At 40.3% G+C, this 23,164-nt stretch overlaps 1 protein-coding gene across 6 annotated transcripts in view; it reads right to left on the bottom strand.

Moving 5' to 3' along the window:
• The window catches only part of RALGPS2 (Ral GEF with PH domain and SH3 binding motif 2), a 281,794-nt gene that overhangs the window by 162,357 nt on the left and 96,273 nt on the right, over window positions 1–23,164 (bottom strand). For all 6 annotated transcript variants that reach the window (XM_030571858.1, XM_030571857.1, XM_030571855.1 and 3 more), the window contains 2 exons: window positions 19,429–19,512; window positions 2,159–2,248 (listed from right to left, as the gene is read on the bottom strand). In XM_030571858.1, coding sequence (XP_030427718.1) covers window positions 2,159–2,248; window positions 19,429–19,512 — 174 coding nt within the window. The remainder of the gene's footprint in view (window positions 1–2,158; window positions 2,249–19,428; window positions 19,513–23,164) is intronic.

Raw genomic sequence — 23,164 nt, 5'->3', positions numbered from 1 at the left:
TAAAACTGTAATTTTATGTTTCATTCAAAAGATAAATACCTCCAACAGTACTTTGTCCCAATATTCAGCAGCATGCTGAAGCATTGGTTAAGTGCTGACTAATGGGTTAGAATGTCATCTGCTGAAATACTGCTTCTTGCAGGACTCTAAGCTTACCTTGTCACAGGCCCAAGGACTCCCTCCCTCAGGGGGGGTCCCATAGGGAGGCAAATCAGCGCTGTATGTTGCTAATGCGGTGGCAAGCAACGCAAGGCATTTCAGGGGAGAGCCAAAGGTGTGAATATGGAATGGAAGATTCCTTGCAGGGTGCAAGAGGCCAAGAGGGGAAAAAAAGGAAGAGAGCAGAGAATGGGTTAACTCGGCACTTCAGCTAGCAATGTGTGGAGATAAGATGCTGGCCCCGGCCCAAAGTCATGGGCTAGACAAGAAATCTACAGTTGCACAACCATGAGAAGAAGAGGAGAACTAAGTTGAGCAGAGCTGCAGAAATAGCAGTGAAAATAGTGAGAGCAAATGAGGCAGCGACAGTGAAGGCCAATAGGAGGGAAAACAATGTCTCCAGAGCCCATGTGTTTTGGGCAGCCGAGAAGGCCACAGCAAGCCAACTGAGCACCAGGCACAGAAAGCCCTGCATGACAACACCCCCAAAGGAACCCAGGACTTAAACCCTCCCGAGAGCCCAAGCAAGGCAGAGATTACAGCGAACCCCAGACGACCTGGGCCCAGGACAGAACTCCCATCCACCCTTCCCCCTCGTCTTCTTACATTACACTCAGGTTGGCCAGCAGTGGGTAGAGCGTGTGCATGAAAGTGGGTTAGGGCTTGGAGCACCAACACTTTCTCCTTCCTCTGAGTGATGTGGGGAGCACCCATCACTCTCTGCTGTTATTTTCAGCAAAGAATCCTGTGGCACCTTATAGACTAACAGACGTTTTGGAGCATGAGCTTTCGTGGATGAATACCCACTTCGTCAGATGCTGTTATTTTATTAATTAATAAATCTTTAAAATTTAAACCCTTGGTGTGTTTCATCTTCTCCTCCCCAAATGATCCTGTGACCTCAGCCTGATCACCTGATGCCTCAGGCAGATTAGTAACTGAAATCTGTCATAACCTTAGAGGTCACCTACCCAAATATCAATCAAGCCTGATTCTTCTTAGCTAATGAGATCATAGCCAAAAGTAGCATGGATTCAGGGGAAAAAAAAAAAACTACGTAGGAAACAACCCTTTATCCATAAGAGCTATGATCTTAAAAACTAGATTGCAAAACAGACATTTTGGTAATTGCAGTTTTGTTGTAGCCTTGCTGGTCCCATGACAGAGACAAAAGGTGGGTGAAGTAATATCTTTTATTGGACCAACTTCTGTTGGTGAAAGAAAAGCTTTTGAGATACACAAAGTTATTCTTCAGGTCTAGGAAAGGTACTAAATGTCACAGCTAAATACAAGATAGAACAGATTAAACAAGAAAATTTTGGGGAAAAAAAAACAAACAAACAATCTTATCAGATGATCAGAATCAAACACACATTAAAAATGCTGCTATGAATGGATGCTGCTGTGCTGTCAGTATTCCTGTGGTGGTAAAAGCCTCAAATAAAACTGCTATATTACAATCGATAAGTGTTATTCTGTTCAGACAGGACAGACAGATTGATATTACCCATAACATTATTACTAGAAGAAAAGAGGTCTCAGGCCCTTTCCTTCCAAGCAGCAAAAATAAACAATGTATTTTAAAGAACATCAGCAAGAGCAAAGTAAAATATTCAGGGCCTGCAAATAGCGACAAGTGCTTAATTCAGATTATTCAACAAAACGGGTAATAAATTATACTGATAGAAAAATAAAATTAGTAAACATTAAAATTAGAAAATATTAATTAGTAAATTATTTGAAATACAGCATCTGAAAGCATTTTCTTAAACCAAGTAAATTTTTGTTTAGGCATATAACTCCAGTTCTGGAGCTTTGGTCTGTCACCCTTTCTGCTGATGTTGTCACACTGATGAGGCCAAACACTACCACATGTTAACAGATACCACTACAGCCAAATGGAGCGTTAAACAAATATTTATCCACATGCATTTTTGAAAGAGTGAACTTGCATATAAAAATTACAGCATATCAAGTCTCAAAAAAAATAAAGTCTTACCTTAGCAGTTTTAATATAGTGGCTCAAAACTTCAGCTCTGATTTTTAAAGTTTGTGCATGAAGAATCTCTCTAACGACCCAGAAGCTTACCTGAAAAAGAAAATTCACTTAGTTTTAAAACACATAAAAAGGCAATTAAAGCAAGTAAGTTTTATATATGAAGTGAAAAAATTAAATACATGAAAAATATCATGCTTACAGCAACTTTATAAGTTAGGAAATGCAAAAGTTAACATTGCTATAAAAATCTTAACTGACCAAAACTGCACATAATACTTATAAAATAAATTAACTTAAAAGCCTTAATAATTCAAAACACTTCCCTATATGCAAAATATAACTACATTAATATTGTTGAGATCCTTAACTTTTGAATTTCCTGACTTTAATATTTGAAGTTTACAACTTTAAGTTGCATTAATGTAGATACTTGCATTTAATTACATTAGATTTAAAAAAAATAGCTATCCTACAATATGAAGTTTAGAATTCTATTATATAAACTCTATAAACTGCAAGACCTACAACAGATAAACAAAAATTCTGCTTACGAAGTTATGCAATTGTGTTTTTCTGTGATGCCAGAGAATTTAAACTACATTATTCTGAATTTAGAAGGAAAATATCATTTTGATACTATAGAATTATGAATTTAACCACTATGAAATTATATAACTCCACAGTACTTCAGGCAATAATGTAACTAAAAACATGCAGTAAAAAAAAAAAAAGTGTGTTGCATGCCTATGCCGATTTCTAATGCTTATTTCCTCATTTGAAAGTTGTTCGTAAACCTTTCCTCCTCCCCAACAAAAGCTAGCCTTCCCTCAGATTTCTTCACTGAGAACTAACCATGTACGAAGATAAGCTTTAAAGTTCTGCTGCTTGAGGTAAGTGTATGAAGAAAGCCTATTTTTACACGGAGAAAGTATTTTTCCACAAATCATCCATCTCAAAAACAACTGAATATGTTGTGTGTAAACTTCCCCAAAACATTCACTTTTGAGCTGAGACCTGGCTTGAGTTAAGTTTCGGCTCTGCTGAAATCAATGGCAGAACTCTCACTTTCTTAAATGGGGCCAGGATTTCATTCTGAGAGTGGAAAGTTTCAGTTCCAAGGCAAAAAAAATCTGAGACAGTTATGAATGGACATAAGTGGATACAATATAAGTTGAACTGCAACCTTTTTACAAGTTTACATTACTACAAAGTGATATGATCTGATTTTCAAAGATACTGAGCACTAGCAGCTTACATTAACTTCAGTGGGATTTGTGGATGCTCAGCACTTCTGAAAATCTGACCAATAATATTTAAACTAAATCAAGGAAGTAGGAAGTAAAGTAAACTAAAGTAGGAAGGCCTTCCTATACTCTAGATTCCACAGTTTGATGTCTTGTCATCGCTAGATAAACTGATATTTATAAGTAATTTACACTATAAAAATTTCCTTGTTAAAGCCTTAAGATTCACAAATGTTATATTTTTAATATACTGCAGTAGAACCTCAGAGTTATGAACACCAGTTATGAACTGACCAATCAACCACACACCTCATTTGGAACTAGAAGTACACAATCAGGCAGCAACAGAGAGACACACAAAAAAAGCAAATACAGTACAGTAGTGTGTTAAACGTAAACTACTAAAAAAAAATAAAAGGAAAGCAACATTTTTCTTTGGCATAGTAAAGTTTCGAAGCTGTATTAAATCAATGTTCAGTTGTAAATTTTTGAAAGAACCACCATAACATTTTATTCAGTTACCAACATTTCAGAGTTATGAACAACCTCCATTCCCAAAGTGTTCGTAACTCTGAGGTTCTACTGTAGTATGATTATACACACTATATGGCAGGGGTGGGAAAACTTTTTGGCCCAGAGGCCACATCTGGGTATAAAAATTGTATAGTGGGCCATGAATGCTCATGAAATTGGGGTTGGGGTACAGGAAGGGGTGAGGGCTCCAGCTAGGAGTGCAGGCAATGAGGGGTTTAGGGTGTAGGAGAGTGCTTCAGGTTGGAACGGAGGGGTTTGGTGGGCAGGAGCGGGGGATCAGGGCTGGGGCAGGGGGTTGTGGCTGGGGCGGGGATCAGAGTGCGGGCTACTGGCAGCACTTACCTCAAGCCATGGTTCCCAGTCAATGGGAGCTGCAGGGAGCGGTGCTTGGGATGGGGGTAGCATGCAGAGTGCAGCCCCCTGGCTGCCCCTGGGGAGACATGTCGCTGCTTCCAGGAGCCGCGTGGAGCAGCCTCCAACCCTGCTCCCTCGCTGGAGAGCAGCAAGCCCCAGATCCTGCTCCCCAGTGGTAGCTCAAGGGCTGGATTAAAACGACTGGCGGGCCAGATGCAGCCCTCGGGCCGTAGTTTGTCCACCCTGCTATATAGTGTGAAGTCTACAGAAAATGTTGTACTGGAACATTCTTTTTTAAAGTGTGGCTGCTACCAAATACAACATATCTCAAATTGCATTAACATTTCAAGCTTTCACTTTAAATATTTAAAAATTATATTAAAACTTTGTCAATTTTATTTTAAAAAATAAAAACAACTTTCCAGTTATGATGAATTAGCAAGTGAACAATGATGTACCTTATCTTGCAACTTTCTTTGTTACACTGTTAAAAACGCTGAAAAAAGATCAGGGTTTGGCAGGATGTAATGCAACTGCTGTTTACAGAGTTCTAAAAAATAAACACTATAGACGCATTCTCTGCTGCATTACTCCTCCCATCCCCAAACTTATACCGCTTCTTCAACTTCTGAGTAACTAATAAATTATTTCTTGCAGACTCTAGCTGGATGTATAACCAGACACTATCCCTGTATCTACTTCCAGTAAGAAAAAGCCTTGTTTATCCTATCTAACCTCACACAGTGCAGTTTTACAGTTCCATATTTGTTTATACAGAACAGCACCAGGAGAGAGTCAAGACCCTAAAGTACTGCATTCCTATTGATGTCACAGAAATTTGGTTAGAACTAAACGCACTATCATGAAGCAAAACAGCTCTTTAACATCATTCTGGTATCAAATGAGGGTTCAGAAGCAGTATTCTAAATACTTCAAAACTGTGTAATACCTAGAAGAGCATTACATACAGAACTCAGGTTTTTTTTTTTAATTTTTAAGCAAACTGATTACTGATAATTGGTGGTGGGAAACAGCAGCGGTTTCAAACCAGCCCTACCGAGTGCAGATAAGTTTGCTGATGAAGGGGAAGGGAGCTCGTTAAGAGCATACATGCAATTTATTGATTGATTGATTGCCTTTTGTTACCCAAAACCTCATCTTCCTAACTAAACCCCCTTCCACCATCATTCCCCATTTTAAAATGGTGCCCATCTTCATCTGCGGATTTACAGAACAAAGGCATTGACTTTTGATTGCTTACTTTAGTAGTATAATGTCAGAAAATAAAACATTAGGGAATAAATTCAAATAAATTAGTATGGCAATCTGATCATACAGTCCACATCAGATCCGTGTCAGAAAGTAGACTCAATGTCCACTTTTCAATTCTTTGGTTTACTGGGCTAGGCGGAGGGGTAGAGTGAGGATGCAGTGTACTTTGTTTATCTGAATAAGGGCATCCCTTTTATCCTCTTGAGAGATCTAAATGAAGCTTTCGTGGAGATACTCTGCAAACCTTTCAAAGATTTCTAGTTATGTCAGCCTTGTTTCTTCCCCTGTGACAGGAGACTTTCCTATGCTATTCTGGGATGAGTTTGATTAGCTCTATTGCAGTAAACAGGCCTGCAGCATACGGGCACAGGCAGTTTTGGGACACCACCAGCAGCTGGGTTCTCTGCACCTGTGTCAATCAGGGTCCAAACACGCCAAGGGGAGAACAGGGAGTATGAACCCTCAAAGAATAAGCACTTGAATCAATATATACAACTTTATTATATTATAAAAGGCAAGTAAGATTTTTTATGAAAGCTTGTAAAGAACTAAACTTAATGGTCATTAGAAGATATGTATGAAGAGTGTGGTTATGAATGTATGTATAAGTGTACATAGAAAACCGTGCTCACAATTTGTGGTGCAGTCAGGCAAAGAGAGGCTGCCTCCCCAACCAGACGATACTAGCTAAAAGCACCTAGAAAAATTATACAACCCAGGAAAAGACATCCTGGCTAAAATTTACCTACCCTGAATATCCATGCAGAGAGGAAGACCTTTTAAAAAAGGAGACTTGAAATTGAGGTCTTCTTACACATAGAGAGCTGTGGAGATATAAAAATTTGGATCCGCATCCACAATAAATAACTTGTATCTGACCCACGATCCGCACCCCACTTTTATATGTATCCGCATCTGCTCATGCGCCGGCGCCCTATCTCACTGTACCTCTCAGGAGGAGCATCAATGTGCATGCATCAATACCGTATAAGGAAGCTATATGGCTTCATAAATGCACACACTTGCTATATTATTACTTTAATCATCTTATTATACAACAGGCACCAGAACAAATAGCATTTTACATACAAAAATAGTAAAATAAATGTTTCAAGTCAATAATAATCAAAATCACAAACTGAACTATAAAATAAAAAGTTGGGCAACTGTTTAACTTGTGACTTATACCAGCCCTGAATTGCGGGACTTCGTCTTAGATGTCTCTCAGAACTGTTGATTTTCTTTGAAATATTATTATAAATCATCCACAGGTCCTGGCTAAAAGTGAAGTTTGAGTCTCATTAACTGTGTAACCAGAGACTAAGATGGCCCTCTTGGAGGGTACACTGGATGCAGGGACGGTGGAATGCACAAACCATGCAACTCGACTGAAAAAAAGAGGAAGTTGTGCAGCTGGTGGAGTGATGGAGACAACAGAAGCACATCTTCATTCTTTGTCAGCATCAGGGTGACATACTTTGATACTTCATCATCATCATCTCCACACTTGTTATTCGAATCCTCAAACTCTGACAATTTTGCCTCCTTTGTCTATGTAGCTGACAAAAGAAGCATAAGATTCACTGCAGCATTATTTTTCCTCATGCAATGAGACAAGCTTCTTGGTTTCTTGATAATCTTCCTATCTCTCTTCAATGAAAACATTTCATCCCCTTCGTCCGAAGGTGTAGGAAAACCGCTACTCTATGCATAGGCCTAATTTCAAATTTTTCCATGAGACATTGCAAAGCTTTGACTTAGACTAACTTCATCAGTGGTAGAAGGATGGAGATGCTTTTTCAGCCTTTCATACCAAATGGGCACTAAATGGAGACTGGGCTGTGATGATTGCTCTAGATGACCGCTCTAGTGCATCTGACACTTCTTTGAAGGGCTGAAGGAATTCTATTAAGATGTTCAAGGTATTGTGGTCAATGCTATCAAGGAGCTGAGTATCCTCATTTTCTGTCAAAATTGCATATGGTCTGTCCCACTGTTCCTTGATTGTCTTAAACATGAGTAGTTTGCTGCTTCATCGCGTTTCTACATCTCCTTTCAGATATTTTCACAACCTGCTTTGAAGTAACGAGATTTTGGCTTTGTTTGTTAGCACTTTAATTTTGTTGTCTGTTTCTTTACTGTGTGCAAAATTCTATTTTGGAAAATGAGTGTCTCTATTGGTTTACACCAAGCAGTACAGAATTCATATGGGTGGATTATTGCCTCCTGCTATTTAATCTCCACTGTCACAAGAGACATTACTTTATACAATTATACTATTGTAGTAGACTGTTAAAATGGTCTTTTAAGGCCTCCTTCAGCTGTATTGTTCCATGGTTGGCTCAAATTCAGCAGCTAATCTATCCACCTTGACCCTCCATCATCATGGTAGCTCTCCCCTCTTCACCTGACATATCACACAATACACAACATGCAGCTAAACCAAGGGGATATTTGCATCACTGAGATCCAATCTAGTGAATAAACAGCACCAGTGTCCCTTCAAATTTACCAGAAGCATATTCTCATCAGTCACTCTGCATCTGCTGGGCCAGAAGATGGATCTTTCTTTCGTGCTACCCAGGTGGCCAGTGTAAAGCTTCATAAGCCAGAGAAACAAGGGGTAGATTGGGTCCCCCAGAATCACTATTGGCATTCAACATCCTCAAGGGTAATCCGCTGGTATGGGAAGAACATCCCTCCTTACAGCTCTTTAAGAAGTCATGTGTTCTTAAAGATGTGAGCATCATGTACTTTCACCAGCCATCCCATAAGTATTACTGAAGTGCCCCGGTGAACCATTAGAACGTCCACAACCATGGAAAAGTATCCCTTCCTGTTGATGTACTGGTGCCAGAATAGGATATGCATGCTATCGCCCCACAGCAGTTTGGGCAACCTCCATTGTTACATAATCAGCCATATATATTTCCTGTATATTACCCAGAGTCACAGTCCTGTGCAGCAGTAGACACTTAATGATCGCAATTGGAAAATCCACAATGGGGGCATTCGTTCATCCAACTGATTGCCCACTGACTAATAGCAATCCAACACTGCATGTTTCCAAAGTGTGACCACCACCTGCTTCTCCATTATAAGTGCAGTTCTCCCTACAGTGCCCCTGAGCTGGGGGTCTGGGTCAAGCTTGGCACACAGATCCAAAACATGGCTTTTCACATCCACAAGTACTGAAGTTACTGCTTGTCATCCCAAACTTGCATTATGATGCGATCCCACCAATCAGTCCTCCTTTCTTGGGCCCAGAAGCAGCAATGCACCATATGGCACTGCTATATGAATGCTAGACGCAGCCTGGCAATTTTTTCAGCATCAGCCGCCTCCGGCCACTGTACCTGAACATCTCTGCATCTTCCTCATTGCAATCCTGGTTGTAGTAATATTCATTCAAGTTCTGCAGATACAGGAGGATAATGCATCCTGTGTTTGCATCACTCAGGATTTGTGATGAGCTGTGCAGGGTCCATGCTTCTGCTAGAAATATGGTGGATACCAAAAAGAAGTCCACAGGACTGTGGGAGTTGTAAGAAGTGACAAGCAAATTATAGGATTTCCCCATCTTATAAGGAAAGCCTTATAAAGATGGAGAAAGTGGCATGGTGGGAACTTGATCCCTATCTCCCTGACCAACCTGGGCAAATCGATGGCATTCCATAAAGCACTGAGAAAATGTCCCACAAGACCCTGATCTACACAGCAGCAAGGGGTAAATTGCGATATCTACTTGTCTTGCACTGTATTTTATATCAGTGCAAGCAACTGTGGTGAGTATGCTCAGAGGCAGCACAAACACCCAAATGTGCATGCACTGGAGTGATAAAAAAAATCAGCGCTGTGAACAGTTTTCTCCAGGGTGCCACTTGGAACTCTGGTACCACTGAGCCCGCCTGACCAACCAGCCTGGGCTCCCTTTACACTCTATTCCTGAGGCAAGGTGGATAAGGAACTGGTTAAAGGGGAGACTACCACGGGTCGTACTGAAAGATGAACTGTCAGGCTGGAAGGACGTTACTAGTGGAGTTCCTCAGGGATTGGTTTTGGGACCAATCTTATTTAATCTTTTTATTACTGACCTTGGCACAAAAAGTGGGAATGTGCTAATAAAGTTTGCGGATGACACAAAGCTGGGAGGTATTGCTAACACAGAGACAGACCGGGATATCCTATAGGAAGATCTGGATGACCTTGTAAACTGGAGTAATAGTAATAGGATGAAATTTAATAGTGAAAAGTGCAAGGTCATGCATCTAGGGATTAACAAGAATTTTAGTTATAAACTGGGGACACATCAGCTGGAAGTAATGGAGGAGAAGAAGGACCTCGGAGTATTGGTTGAACACAGGATGACTATGAGCCGCCAATGTGATATAGCCGTTAAAAAAGCTAATGCGGTTTTAGGACGCATCAGGCGAGGTATTTCCAGCAAAGATAAGGAGGTATTAGTACCGTTATACAAGGCACTGGTGATACCTCATCTGGAATACTGTGTCTAGTTCTGGTCTCCCGTATTTAAGAAGGATGAATTCAAACTGGAACAGGTACAGAGAATGGATGATCCGAAGAATGGAAAACCTGTCTTATGAAAGGAGACTCAAAGAGCTCGGCTTGTTTAGCCTAACCAAAAGAAGGTTATGGGGGGATATGATTGCTTGTTATAAATATATCAGAGGGATAAATATTAGGGAGGGAGAGGAATTATTTAAGCTTAGTACCAATGTGGACACAAGAACAAATGGATATAAACTGGACACTAGGAAGTTGAGACTTGAAATTAGATGAAGGTTTCTGACCATTAGAGGAGTGAAGTTCTGGAACAGCCTTCCAAGGGGAGTAGTGAGGGCAAAAGACGTATCTGGCTTTAAGACTAAGCTTGATAAGTTTATGGAGGGGATGGCATGATGGGATAGTCTAATTTTGGCAATTAATCTGGCAATTGATCTTTGATTATTAGCAGGTAAGTATGCCCAGTGGTCTTTGATGAGATGTTAGATGGGATGGGATCTGAGTTACTACAGAGAATTCTTTCCTGGGTGCTGGCTTGTGAGTCTTGCCCACATGCTCAGGGTTTAAGTGATCGCCATATTTGGGGTCGGGAAGGAATTTTCCTCCAGGGCAGATTGGCAGAGGCCCTGGAGGTTTTTCGCCTTCCTCTGTAGCCTAGGGCACAGGTCACTTGCTGGAGGATTGTCTGCAGCTTGAGGTCTTCAAACCACAATTTGAGGACTTCAATAACTCTGACATAGATTAGAGGTTTGTTATTGAAGTGGATGGGTGAGATTCTGTGGCCTGCATTGTGCAGGAGGTCAGACTAGATGATCATAATGGTCCCTTTTGACCTTAAAGTCTATGAGACTGCACTAAACCAGCACATATATAGGTAGGAACACACTCAGCTACAGTTTTACACACAGATGCTGAGATCAGCTAAGGAACTGCCCAGTACTCAAGTGCACACCCAAAATTATACTGTCTTGTGCTGCACAGAGAACTGCACAGCGCAAGTTCATTTACACTTTAACCTGAGGTGTCCTCGTCCTCTTGCAAGGGTTTAACATTCGCTTCTGTGACGGTGACTCTCAGATACACTTCTTCAATGCAGACCTATTTTCCATGAATTTCTCCTCATATTGTCACATTGTCTCATCTTCAATTCATTGAGGCCAAAGCCAAGCTCCTAACTTTTCCTCTCTAATATTCTCTGTTTAAAAAAAATCCTCACTCATGTAGGCCTTCAAACCGCAGACTAATTTTCTCTCCCTCTCCTTCTTTCCCCACATTGCAGATGTGACCAATTCCTGTGAATCTTCACACTATTTAAAATATCCTCCCTTGGCCATGCAAAAGGCTGAATTGCTTGTCCATGAAAGGGGTTTGAACATTTAGCATGCTTCACCCTAACTCCCAATCTAAAATGCCATTCCCAACATGATCTCATTCTGATCACACTGCCCATATCCTTGAATACCTCTATTTCCAATACATTGCTTACCACACTGAAATCTTCTTGACCTCATTTTCAAGATTCTCCATCACTCAGCCTGAACTATATTTTCCCTACTCCTTCTGCTACACCAATGAGTCCAATCCTTGAGGCTCCTTTGTTTTCTTCTCATTCTCCTATTGCTGGATCCTCTTTCACGTTGCCCCTTATGCCTGGAATACCCTTCTAAACCCAATTAACCAAGCCAATAACTCCTCCTCATTAAGGTCCATTCTAAAAATGCTCTTTTGCTGAGTTGCCTATGATGAGTTCTCAAATATTTTCATAGTGTGTAGACTGTATGTTTATAGTGTACCTCATGAAACACCTCACCATTCATTTGTGCTCACATACGATTCCTTTGTCAATGTGTTGCTTTCTGGGCAAGTGGGGCCTTTATAAAGTGTGCTTTAATCCACTGGCTACTGTAAAGAAATGAATTTCAGGAAGGGAATTCTCTGCCATTTTATTCTGTTCTGTCCTTTGATGTGTGTACACATGCATGTGTTGGTCTACACACAAATAATAGGAAATGCAAGGAAAGAGAAGTAACACCTATCAAGCCAGGGTAATGATTATTTTTGAGTTTTCAAATTTGCTAGCTGTTTATTAGAAAAGTAAAAAAACCACCACCTCCACCACCGCCAAGAAAAAAAAACAACAAACCTGGTGCTCCTGACTCTCAAAACTTGTAAAATTCAAATGAAACACAACAAGAATCATGAGAGTTAAATATAGCATAAGGATTACAATAATAAATTTATGTGGTTATTGTGAAGTATGTAGAATTTCTATATAATCTAAGAGGACTGAGATGTAATAATTTTATGAACTCTGTAGGTGACCTGGCCAGTGAAGTTATTGTAAACTGGGTTATAAAGAACTTTTCTGTATGAGCCTAACATGGACCTATGGGAAAAAAAACAAGCAAGGAAGCAACCATTGAACAAATACTTGTGGGGCAATTAAAGACAATGGAGGAAAATGTTAGCTTTGAGGAAGATTCTATGGCCTATCTCCACCAAAGTGACACAGCTGATCTTCCAGTTATGGAAATGAAGAGATCAAAAGAACATCACAAAGTTTTCTTCATGCACACAAATATATGGCTTTATTAACCTGTGGATTCATGGCTGTGTAGTCTGTTATTTCTGTTAATTCCCTCTGTGTAACCTCATCCTTAGTAGAATGGCTGGAATAAGTTATGGTCTTCGCCAGGAGATTATTTTCTACTGTCCTGTGATGTCTCCTCTTTTAGCAGGCTCTTATTATTTCCATTACACCAAACATCTTAACTTGTGATTCATACTGGTTATATGCTTCAACAAGTTTAATTATCTGTATTCCACAGCAGAATCTAGCATCATTGTTTGCAGGGAACTATTATCCTTTGCTGAAAAGACTAGTCCTATTCAGGAAGGCTTCTCAGGAAACAGATCTCACTGACCTGCAAAGTCTAATGTGCTGTCTTTGTTCTTTGAATTTAGCCCATTTACACTACATGGTCTTTTAGATGTACTGAAGGATACATGACTCACTAACTGTAAATCAGATCTTTGCCCTTCCTGGATGGTAAAGGAGACTAATTGGGCCCTGAAACGGTGATTGAGAGGCTGCCATGGGTTTTTGTTGTATTTAGTTTCTTCTCCCACTTGGACACCACATGTCAAAGGGCACAAAAAAGCAGATTGGCTTTTAACACTTGTGCTGTAGTCAGTCAGATAAAGACTAAAATTCCTCTAATGATTCTTCTCTTCTCTAACTTGAGGGGTGGGGGACGGTCCAGAACACCACCAACCAAAATGCATTTCTGGGGGTGTCAGCATTAGTACTTTGAATAGGTAAATCCTAGACAACTTACTGGCTCACTCTCATCTTGCTACTGTTTCTATTCCCCTTTTTATTATCCCATTTTATACAATTTCCTGTTGCTGCAGCAGTTAGTGGCCTTGACGATGATGCCTTGTTTCCAGAGATGTGTATTTCGCCTATAATCCCCCAGACCTATAAACTAAACCCTGAGGAAAAGGATTAAAGATTAACTCAATAAAAAAATCCAGACAGCCTCTTAAAGTGCTTAGTCACCCTGTTAGAGGATTACTTCTGACTTACCACTGCAGAATACCAAAGGGGGAGTCTTCCCTTTCACCTTAAAAAATCACCAGATTTCTCACTTGTGGGGACTCTCCAGGCTTAGTTCAGTCTCCTGACCTACTCAACATCTACTCGCAGCTACTAGAAGACATGATAGGGCTAACATGGAGTGAGTGAGTGGACTGTTTATGTGGACGGACAGGAGAGAATAGGGGAAGGAAGTTGTGACTGAAGGGTAAGAAGCATGGAGGGGAGGACAACTAACCCCCTTCCTTTTTTCATGGCAGTTCTAGCTCTAGCTCCTCTAAACCCCACATCAGACCCCATTCAACAGAGAATAGCTCCCATCTGGCACCCACCCCACTGAATTGGTTTAGTCTTTTTGAGGAGCTTTGTCATCCTAACTCAGCTAGGCTAAAATTAAATGACCTATACAATTACTGCCTTTCTGCTAGTTTGTCTTTATCAGGTATAACACATCTCATTAAACTTTCTCTAACCTTTGAATTTACACTGAAATTGTGAGATACAATTGTGACACTCTGTACCCCAAAGCAACACCCTGGCACCCCCATATTTACCATGGTGATATAATTATGGTGTGTTTGTACAAAGTATGCCTTGTGAGGTGGTATTTTAAAAGTCTTAATCCGTTAAACATTAATGTCCTGTTGGATTGTATGTGCTATATTTGTACATTAAGTTATGTATATTGTGAGGTTGGGAACACTCACAACCAGCCTTTTAGGTACAACAATAGGGATGCCAGTCAGCATTGACGGCCCATTAAGGGGACTGCACATACCAACAAGGATTACCTCAAGAACTGAGATAGCACGTGCACAAGGGAAGCTGTTTGACTCAGATCACCGCAAAAAATCTTTCCAGCATGCGGGAAAAAGCTATAAAAGGGGTAATTGACATCATTTGTTCTCACTCCCCCCACAACTTGAAACCTGAAAACACGTTTGGCGAACGAAGAATGAACTGGGGAAGTGGTCCCAGACTGAAAGGATTTCTAGCCTGTGTGTGAAAGATTTATGACTTGCTTGTATTGTCTATCAGGGTGAGACTCAAATCCTGTCTGTCTATAGAACCTAAAATGTGTTCTTATTTTTATTTCTTAGGTAATCAACTTTGATCTGTGTGTTATTCTTTATAATCACTTAAAATCTCTCTCTATATAAAAACCCTAAAACAGTGTGTTGTTTAAAGTATAAAAGAAAATCTGCTCAGGAACAGGGGCTGGTGGATTGTCCTCTCTGCACTGAGGGAGGGGCGGACTGGGTAATGAACTTACACTGATCAGGTTTCTGATAAGGGCAAGATGGTACAGCTCTGGAGTCCTAGGCTGGGAAGCTGGGGTGGGGACTGGCTGGAGTCTCTCTATTGTTGGTTCCTGGGTGGCTTGTGAAAGCATTCATGTAACTCAGCTGGATGTGTCCTTGCTTGTGAATGTTTGTGTGAGTGCAAGACCTGGAGGAATTTGCAGTTTGTCACATCATCACAGTGTGAGAGGGAACCCTGGTTGGTAAGACAGAGGGCTCAGCGGTACTCCACTTTCAGGTTGCACTCCGGAGATCCCGTCACAACAGTACACAAGTCTTAGTTTTCCTCCTCCTTCCCACATGCCTTCAAAAGAAAGGCAGCTTTCATATTGTGGCAGCAAAGGGAGTGTTAAATCACTTACAGATGCTTTTCAGCAGTATTGGTCTGCTGATAGTATTTTGGAAGCAACAATGATCATGTGCAGTAGACTAAAGTTCATCAGAGAACTTTACACTATGTTTACACTGCAAAGTTTGGTCGACAAAAGTTAAGTTGACATAGAACTGCCTGTGCACGCCCCTATATTCTTCACAGATATATTGTTATGATATGAATATGGCATGATTATGATATATTTTGTGCAAGATAAAGCATGTGAGATCATTGGAAAGGTTATGATTTACTGAATAAGATTATCCTACTTGTACGCATGCATCATTTCTGTATCTGAAGTTAGGAATATTACAATTGTGTTTACTCCGGGGGAAAGCCCACCAGACAGAATGCAATCGAACAGTCTAGATGGCTTACTGTGAGGAAGAGCCATTAGAGAGAGCAATAGGTCTTTGAAGATGCTAATCTCCCACCTTCTTGTGAAGTCTTCCCAGGGATGCTGAAAACAGCCTCCGAATCATGGCTGCTATGGCCCTGCAGAGGCATGTCACCAAGCCATCTGGTACTGGAATCCATCTTGGAATACCAGTGTTTTTCCACTGACCGGGGGTGAGGATGAAACTTGGACACAAAGCGGGGGGAGGGATAGCTCAGTGATTTGAGCATTGGCCTGTTAAACCCAGGGTTGTGAGTTCAATCCTTAAGGGGGGCCATTTAGGGAACTGGGGCAAAAATCTGTCTGGGGATTGGTTCTGCTTTGAGCAGGGGGTTGGACTAGATGACCTCTTGAGGTCCCTTCCAACCCTAATATTCTATGATTCTATGATTCTCACCATATGCAAAAACTATTTAAGGCAGGGGAGTGACATCATTGTAGTTTGTTTTCGCCTGAGAAAGAAGGCTGCTGGAAACACCTGAGAAACAGAGACTGAGCTGAGGGGGGTTGGGGGGAGAAGGGCTGAGCCCAGGCTAGAGGTTGTTTGGCCTCTGAAAGGAATATCTGGAGTTTTAAACTGAAAGCAAGTCTCTGTAATCTCCCTGAAACATCATTTAGTGTGAGAATTTGCTACTTGTAACCAATTTCTTTAGTATATTAATCTTAGATTGCCCACAAATAAAACAAAACACAATCTGCTTTGATCTGTTTGCTATTCCTTATAATCATTTAAAATTTAGCTTTTGTAGTTAATAAACTTGTTTTTGTTTGGTCTAAAACCCAGTTTGTGGAATTCATAATTGGGGAGCAAAAAGTTGTTGCATATTTCTCTCTGCATGGAGGGGGGAAGTGAATTTAATGAACTATAGTCAATTCAAGAAAGGAGCTCTGAGAGACTCCAACAGAGGGGAGAACTACTGCATCTGATATACAAAAATTTGGCATTATAAAAAAAAGTTACAACCTGGAGTATAATAGAGCTTCAAGGCGCCCAGAGATATAGCTATTTCAAGTAGGGCTGTCAATTAATCGCAGTCAACTCACACGATTAACTCAAAAAAATTAATCGCTATTAATTGCAGTTTTAATCGCACTGTTAAACAATAGAATATTAATTGGAATTTATTAAATATTATTGAATGTTTAGCTCAATGGTATTAAAACCAGGGTTGAGAGTTTAATCCTTGAGGGGGCCATTTAGGGATCTGGGGCAAAAATCTGTCTGGGGATTGGTCCTGCTTTGAGCAGGGGGTTGGACTAGATGACCTCCTGAGGTCCCTTCCAACCCTGATATTCTATGTTCTAGGATTGCATTGTGTGTTGTAATTGAAATCAAAGTGTATATTATTTTTTATTACAAATATTTGCACTGTAAAAATGAAAACAAAAGAAATAGAATTTTTCAATTCACCTCAGACATGTACTGTAGTCCAACCTCTTTATCATGAAAGTGCAACTTACAAATCTAGATTTTTTTTGTTACATAACTGCACTCAAAAACAAAACAATGTAAAACTTCAGAGCCTACATGTCCACTCAGTCCTACTTCTTGTTCAGCCAGTTGCTAAGACAAACAAGTTTATTTACATTTACAGGAGATAATGCTGTCTGCTTCTTAGTTACAATGTCACCAGAAAGTGAGAACAGGTATTTGCATGGCCCTTTTGTAGCTGGCATTGCAAGGTATTTACATGCCAGATATGCTAAACATTCGTATACCCCTTCATGCTTCAGCCACCATTCCAGAGGACATGCTTCCATGCTGATGACGCTCATTAAAAAATGCTTTAATTAAATTTGTGACTGAACTCCTTGGGGGAGAATTATATGTCCCCTGCTCTGTTTTACCCGCTTTCTACCATATATTTCATGTTATAGCAGTCTCGGATGATGACCCAGCACATGTTGTTCATTTTAAGAACACTTTCACTGCAGATTTCACAAAACGCAAAGAAGGTACCAATATGAGTTTTCTAAAGATAGCGACAGCACTCGACGCAAGGTTTAAGTAACTGAAGTGCCTTCCAAAATCTGAGAGGAACGAGATGTGAAACAGGTTTTCAGACATCTTAAAAGAGCAACACTCTAATTCAGAAACTACAGAACCCGAACCATCAAAAAAAAAAAATCAACCTTCTGCTGTTGGCATCTGACTCAGATGATGAAAATAAACATGCATCAGTCCACATTGCTTTGGATTGTTGTCAACCAGAACCAATAATCAGCATGCATACATATCCCCTGGAAAGGTGGTTGAAGCATGAAGGAACATATGAATCTTTAGCGCGTCTGGAACGTAAATATCTTGTGACGCCGGCTACAACAGTGCCATGTGAATGCCTATTCTCACTTTCAAGTGATATTGTAAACAAGAAGAGGCCAGCATTGTCTCCTGCAAAGGTAAACAAACTTGTTTGTTTGAGTGATTGGCTGAACAAGAAGTAGGACTGAGTTGACTTGCAGGCTCTAAAATTTTAGATTGTTTTGTTTTTGCGTGCAGGTTTTTTTGTATATAATTCTACATTTGTAAGTTAAACTTTCATGATAAAGAGGTTGCGCTACAGTACTTGTATTAGGTGAATTGAAAAATACTACTATTTTTGTTTTTTACAATGCAAATACTGGTAATCAAAAATAAATATAAAGTGAGCACTGTACACTTTAAATTCTGTGTTGTAATTGAAAGCAATACATTTGAAAATGTAGAAAACATCCAAAATATTTAAATAAATGGAATTCTATTATTAACAGTGCAATTAATTGCACGATTAATCACGATATTTTTTTAATTGCTTGATAGCCCTAATTTCAAGTAATTGTTGAGACAACTAAAGTATTTAACATGGTATCAGGGACTTATATAAGAAGTTGCATTTTAAAATAAAAACTGAATAAAGACCACAAACTGACTTTCATAAGCTTGAGCAAATGGAGACATTTTGGCTGAGACAAGGTGGGTGAGGTAATGTGTTTCACTGGACCAGCTTCTGTTGATGAAAGACAAGTTTTTGAGCTAAACAGAGCTCTTCTTCAGGTCATTCTGGCTGATAAATTATGTCAAACAGGAGACTCACTGGCAAGTCAGTTTAGCACAATCAGACAGGCTGTTTGCAATTTGTAACAAGCTTTAGCCAAATGTTTTCAGTGGTCAGATTTCCACTGCCTTTCATAACTTGGGATTAACAGCAGTATATAACCATCTAGCCACATTGTCAACAGTCTTCTCAGAAGCACAGTAAATATGGAACCATTCTGATGGAATTCAACACCACGTTTTTTGGGACAAGAACTGCTACACAAATAAAAGACACTAAATATTCTTATAGACGGGAAAAATGTTTCTATTGCATCAGGAACCCTTTTTACACTAAACCCTTCACCCAGACCACCTTATGAAAGGAAATGTACAGCAAACATCCAGGAGAAAACCTACTTAATATCTTTTCCTTCTCTTAATCATCAAAATTTGTTATTTAACAAAAAAGCTTAATAGAAACAAACAGGACTAAAGTAATCACACTGTTGCACCTAAGCAAGCCATTTAGATCACAGGCAGTCAATCCCCAAATATTTAGCAATGAATGACAAAAATATACAGATTAAACATTCCACTTGGATGATTTTTAACACTGATACATACAATCGTGTTGCCATTACTATAATAAGAACTCACATGGTTGAATCTTCTTGTGAAGGCAACTGCATTTGGAGCAGAACTGTACTTCTCTTTCTTATTCCACCCACAACTTGACAATTCCTAGAATATGAGGATGACAATTAGTTTATAATATTTATAGTTTATTGAGTGCCATCAGCATATTCAGCATGGTTGATACAAAACAAAGACAGACATGGTTATATACCAGGGTCATCAACCTATGGCACGAGCCGATTTTTGATGGCATGCAGTGGTGGGCTGAGCCGATCAGCCCGCTGCCGGCTCCTGCCAGCCCAGGTCCCAGCGCCGGTCCCACTCAGCGCCTGCTGCTGGCGTGGGTGAAGGAACCCCAGGCTGGCAGGAGCTGGTGGCCAAAACCCCACAGTGGGGGCAGGCTAGAGGCAGAAGCTTGGTCCTGCCAGCAGCCAAGCTCCCACCTTCCCCGCTTCTTCCCCCAGCACGCTGCTTTCCTGCCCCTCCTCCTCTCCTTCCCTGTGCCAATCAGCAGATTGCCCTTACAAGGGGGAGGGGAGCCACAGCGTGCTTGCTGCTCCAAGGAGGAGGCAGAGAAGAGCTGGGGACGGGGCATATCCCCCTCCAGCCCTCTGCCGCGAGCCGCTCATGGCAAGGGGCTGGGAGCACCCCAGCCCTCTGCCCTGACCCCTGCACCTCCCACAACCCCAGCCTTGATGTCTGCACCCCCTACACATACCCAGTCATCCCACATCCTGACTCCTGCACCCCCTCACACACCTCCAGCCCATTCTGACTGCTGCACCCCCCACACCTCATGCCCTAACTCTTGCACATACACCTACATCCCCACCCCCACTCTGAGAACCAAACGGGAGCTCCTGCACACAGACCCACATTCCCACCTGCACCCCCCACACCAAATGGGAGCTGTCCCAGGTAAGCGCTCCACATCCAAACCTCCTGCCCCAATCCTGAGCCCCTCCCTCATTCTAGCTCCTGGCCAGATCCTGCACAACCCCCAGCCTGCTCCTTCACCCCCAGCCCTGTGCTCAGTGCACTCCCACCCTCAGCTCAGTGCAGAGAGAGAGGAAGAAAATGAGCTCAAACAAGGGGAAGATATGTGAGCAGGGCCAGGACCCCAGACTGGCAGCAGGCTAAGCGAGGCTGTCAGTCAGGACCCCGGCTGGGAGGAGCTGGCGGACAGAACCTCAGTGCAGCAGCGGGATGAGTGGGCATAAGATCAGCATTTTAATTTAAATTTTAAATGAAGCTTCTTAAACATTTTGAAAACCTTGTTTACTTTACATACAACAACAGTTTAGTTATATAATATAGACAGAGAGGCCTTCTAAAAAACGTTAATGTATTACCGGCACACGAAACCTTAAGTTAAAATTAGTAAGTGAAGACTCGGCACACCATTTCTGAAAGGTTGTCGACCCATTATATACATTTCAAGGTACTCAAATCTTCATTTTCTTTAATTTTGGCAATGAAATGCAATAATGCACTGAGGTAACAAATATGCAGAGTTCAACTTTTTCGAGACTGATTTGGTATGTTTGCGTCTATTGGGTTGGATGCAAATAAGACATAAATGGGAAAAAAATCTCATTGTTTACTAAGTAAATACTATTCCTAAATTTTCAAAATCTGATTTTAGGGTTTGATTTTGGTTGAATTCAGGGTTTGGGGTATTTTTTTTGTTTTGTTGTGTTTTTAAGAGGATGAAATAACACAATAGCAATTTGGTGAGTTTCAAAGTTCTATTTTTAGATTTACATGTGGTCTGAAAAGCATGGAGGGATGACATGTTTAGAGATTTGGTTTAAGGTAATTTATTCAGGACGCTTATTAAAAAAAACCTAACTGATATGCATCGACAGTTGCATCTTATATACATAATCTAGTATGTTTGATTAAACTGTAGACTAAATTAAAAAAAAAGTTTACCAACAAAACTGAGAGGGCCATCATCTTCTCCAATGGTTGCAGTGGCAGAAACTAGAATGGCCCCTTTGTTGTGTTACTTGTTTATCCACGATACCCAGTCTTATTTAAGAGATTTCTTGGAGTGCCAGCATTGAAAATGTGAACCACTGGCCTTGTAATTAGCCCAGAATGTCATGTCATCAAACAACCTAGGTAACATGGCAGCAAGTCATGAGAGGAAAACAGGTGATTTCTCATTTCTCATTTAAACCTAAAAATAGAGCCCCTAATAATTCATTTACTTCTAAATTCTAACAAATTATTTCTAATTTCTAGTATCTGAAAAAAAAGATTTTCAGAACTATCAAATTATGATTCCTTCCATAATATCTCCACCCCAACTACCACCAGGATTTTATATGGAAAATGTTACTCTCCATTGCTATTTATTTACAATTAATTCTGAAGGAGCAGATCTAGTTAAAATTTCTTACTTCCAAATTGTATAGGTACATGCACCAACAACAATTGCCTCGTCTACATCACACAACATGCACACAGCACATAAAATCTACCTCACAAAAGTAATGCAAAATCCTACACAGTATAGCTCAGATTTTCAGTATGCACAGTTTTGCATCTGCTCAATCCTTTATCTACATGCACAAATCTGGGGTTAAGTGCATACAACAGAGTTTGTTTGCATGAATATTTGTATTTTGACAATTTGGTCCAATTATTATTTGACAATCTGCCAATTATTAAATGGCCAAATAGCAAAGTAGCTTCATTTGTTTCAATTTATTACTGTCTCTCTCAAGCCCTTTAAACATTTACACAATTTTAACAACACGGACATAGTACCATAACTTATCAAAACCAAGCACTACTCCATGCTTCCAGTAGGCTTCCACTTTATTGGTACAACAAAATTAACATACAACTATTGTATTCAGCTCATAAGGTGTTTTATCATAATCACATTGAGAAGGCTTCCTCAGCCCCAGTAACCCCCTCCCATCCCAGGAACCATCTCACATGACTAACAGATGTGAGTACATCAGAGAGGCAGGAGGACTCTCAAATAGTGAGGACCTAAACCATTTAGGGCTTTAAATATAAGAACACACATTCTTTAATTTCATATCGATATACAATACACTGTATACTCTTAACATAGTACCAACAAGAGACCAGACGTATTTCCAAAGTGGACCTTTGAGATTACAGACTTTAATTTGTCAGCCTGATTGCTAATAGATACATGATGCCTTTGGAAGTATAAACAATTTCTCCCAGCTGTAGAATTGAATGGAAAGTAGGATGCTTTTCTAATCATTGATGAAAAATCTTTGTTCCTGTAGTGTTCTCAAAGCTCTCTCTCTGTGGTTCTCATTCATATTACAAATGAGCAAGTGATCCAGGAATGCATTACGTTGACATTCCCCAGAGAAAAGTTGGGCAATGAGTGACTAGAACCTTTAGGAAATACTTTTGGTCAAAATATAGGGCCTCTAATGATAATATGAGTGAGAGAAGGCAAATCTTGAGACACATCCATGCACCCAACTGGAATGAGAAAATCACTTTTGGTAAATACTCAGTGTGAAAGAGTCTCCATTTGGAATCCCCTGTAACTGAGGATCTTTGATGTCCAATAAGGGCCTGATCACTCCAGACCTTTTCTGTATAGTAAAAGAGAAGTTGGATAACTTCTCCTTTGGGGAACTGGTTCTACAGTCCCAATGGAAAATTGTGGTTCTACTGCCAAGAACAATCCAGTTTGTTTTGAAGATTTTTTTTTTAAATGTCTGTAATGCAGCAATCTTTTGGGAAGTTTTCA

This window comes from Gopherus evgoodei, chromosome 8 (assembly GCF_007399415.2).
Source record: "Gopherus evgoodei ecotype Sinaloan lineage chromosome 8, rGopEvg1_v1.p, whole genome shotgun sequence".
In the NCBI taxonomy this organism is placed as follows: Eukaryota; Metazoa; Chordata; order Testudines; family Testudinidae; genus Gopherus; species Gopherus evgoodei.
Note: the sequence above shows the minus strand (reverse complement) of the source record. Positions and strands in the feature narration are given on the sequence as shown.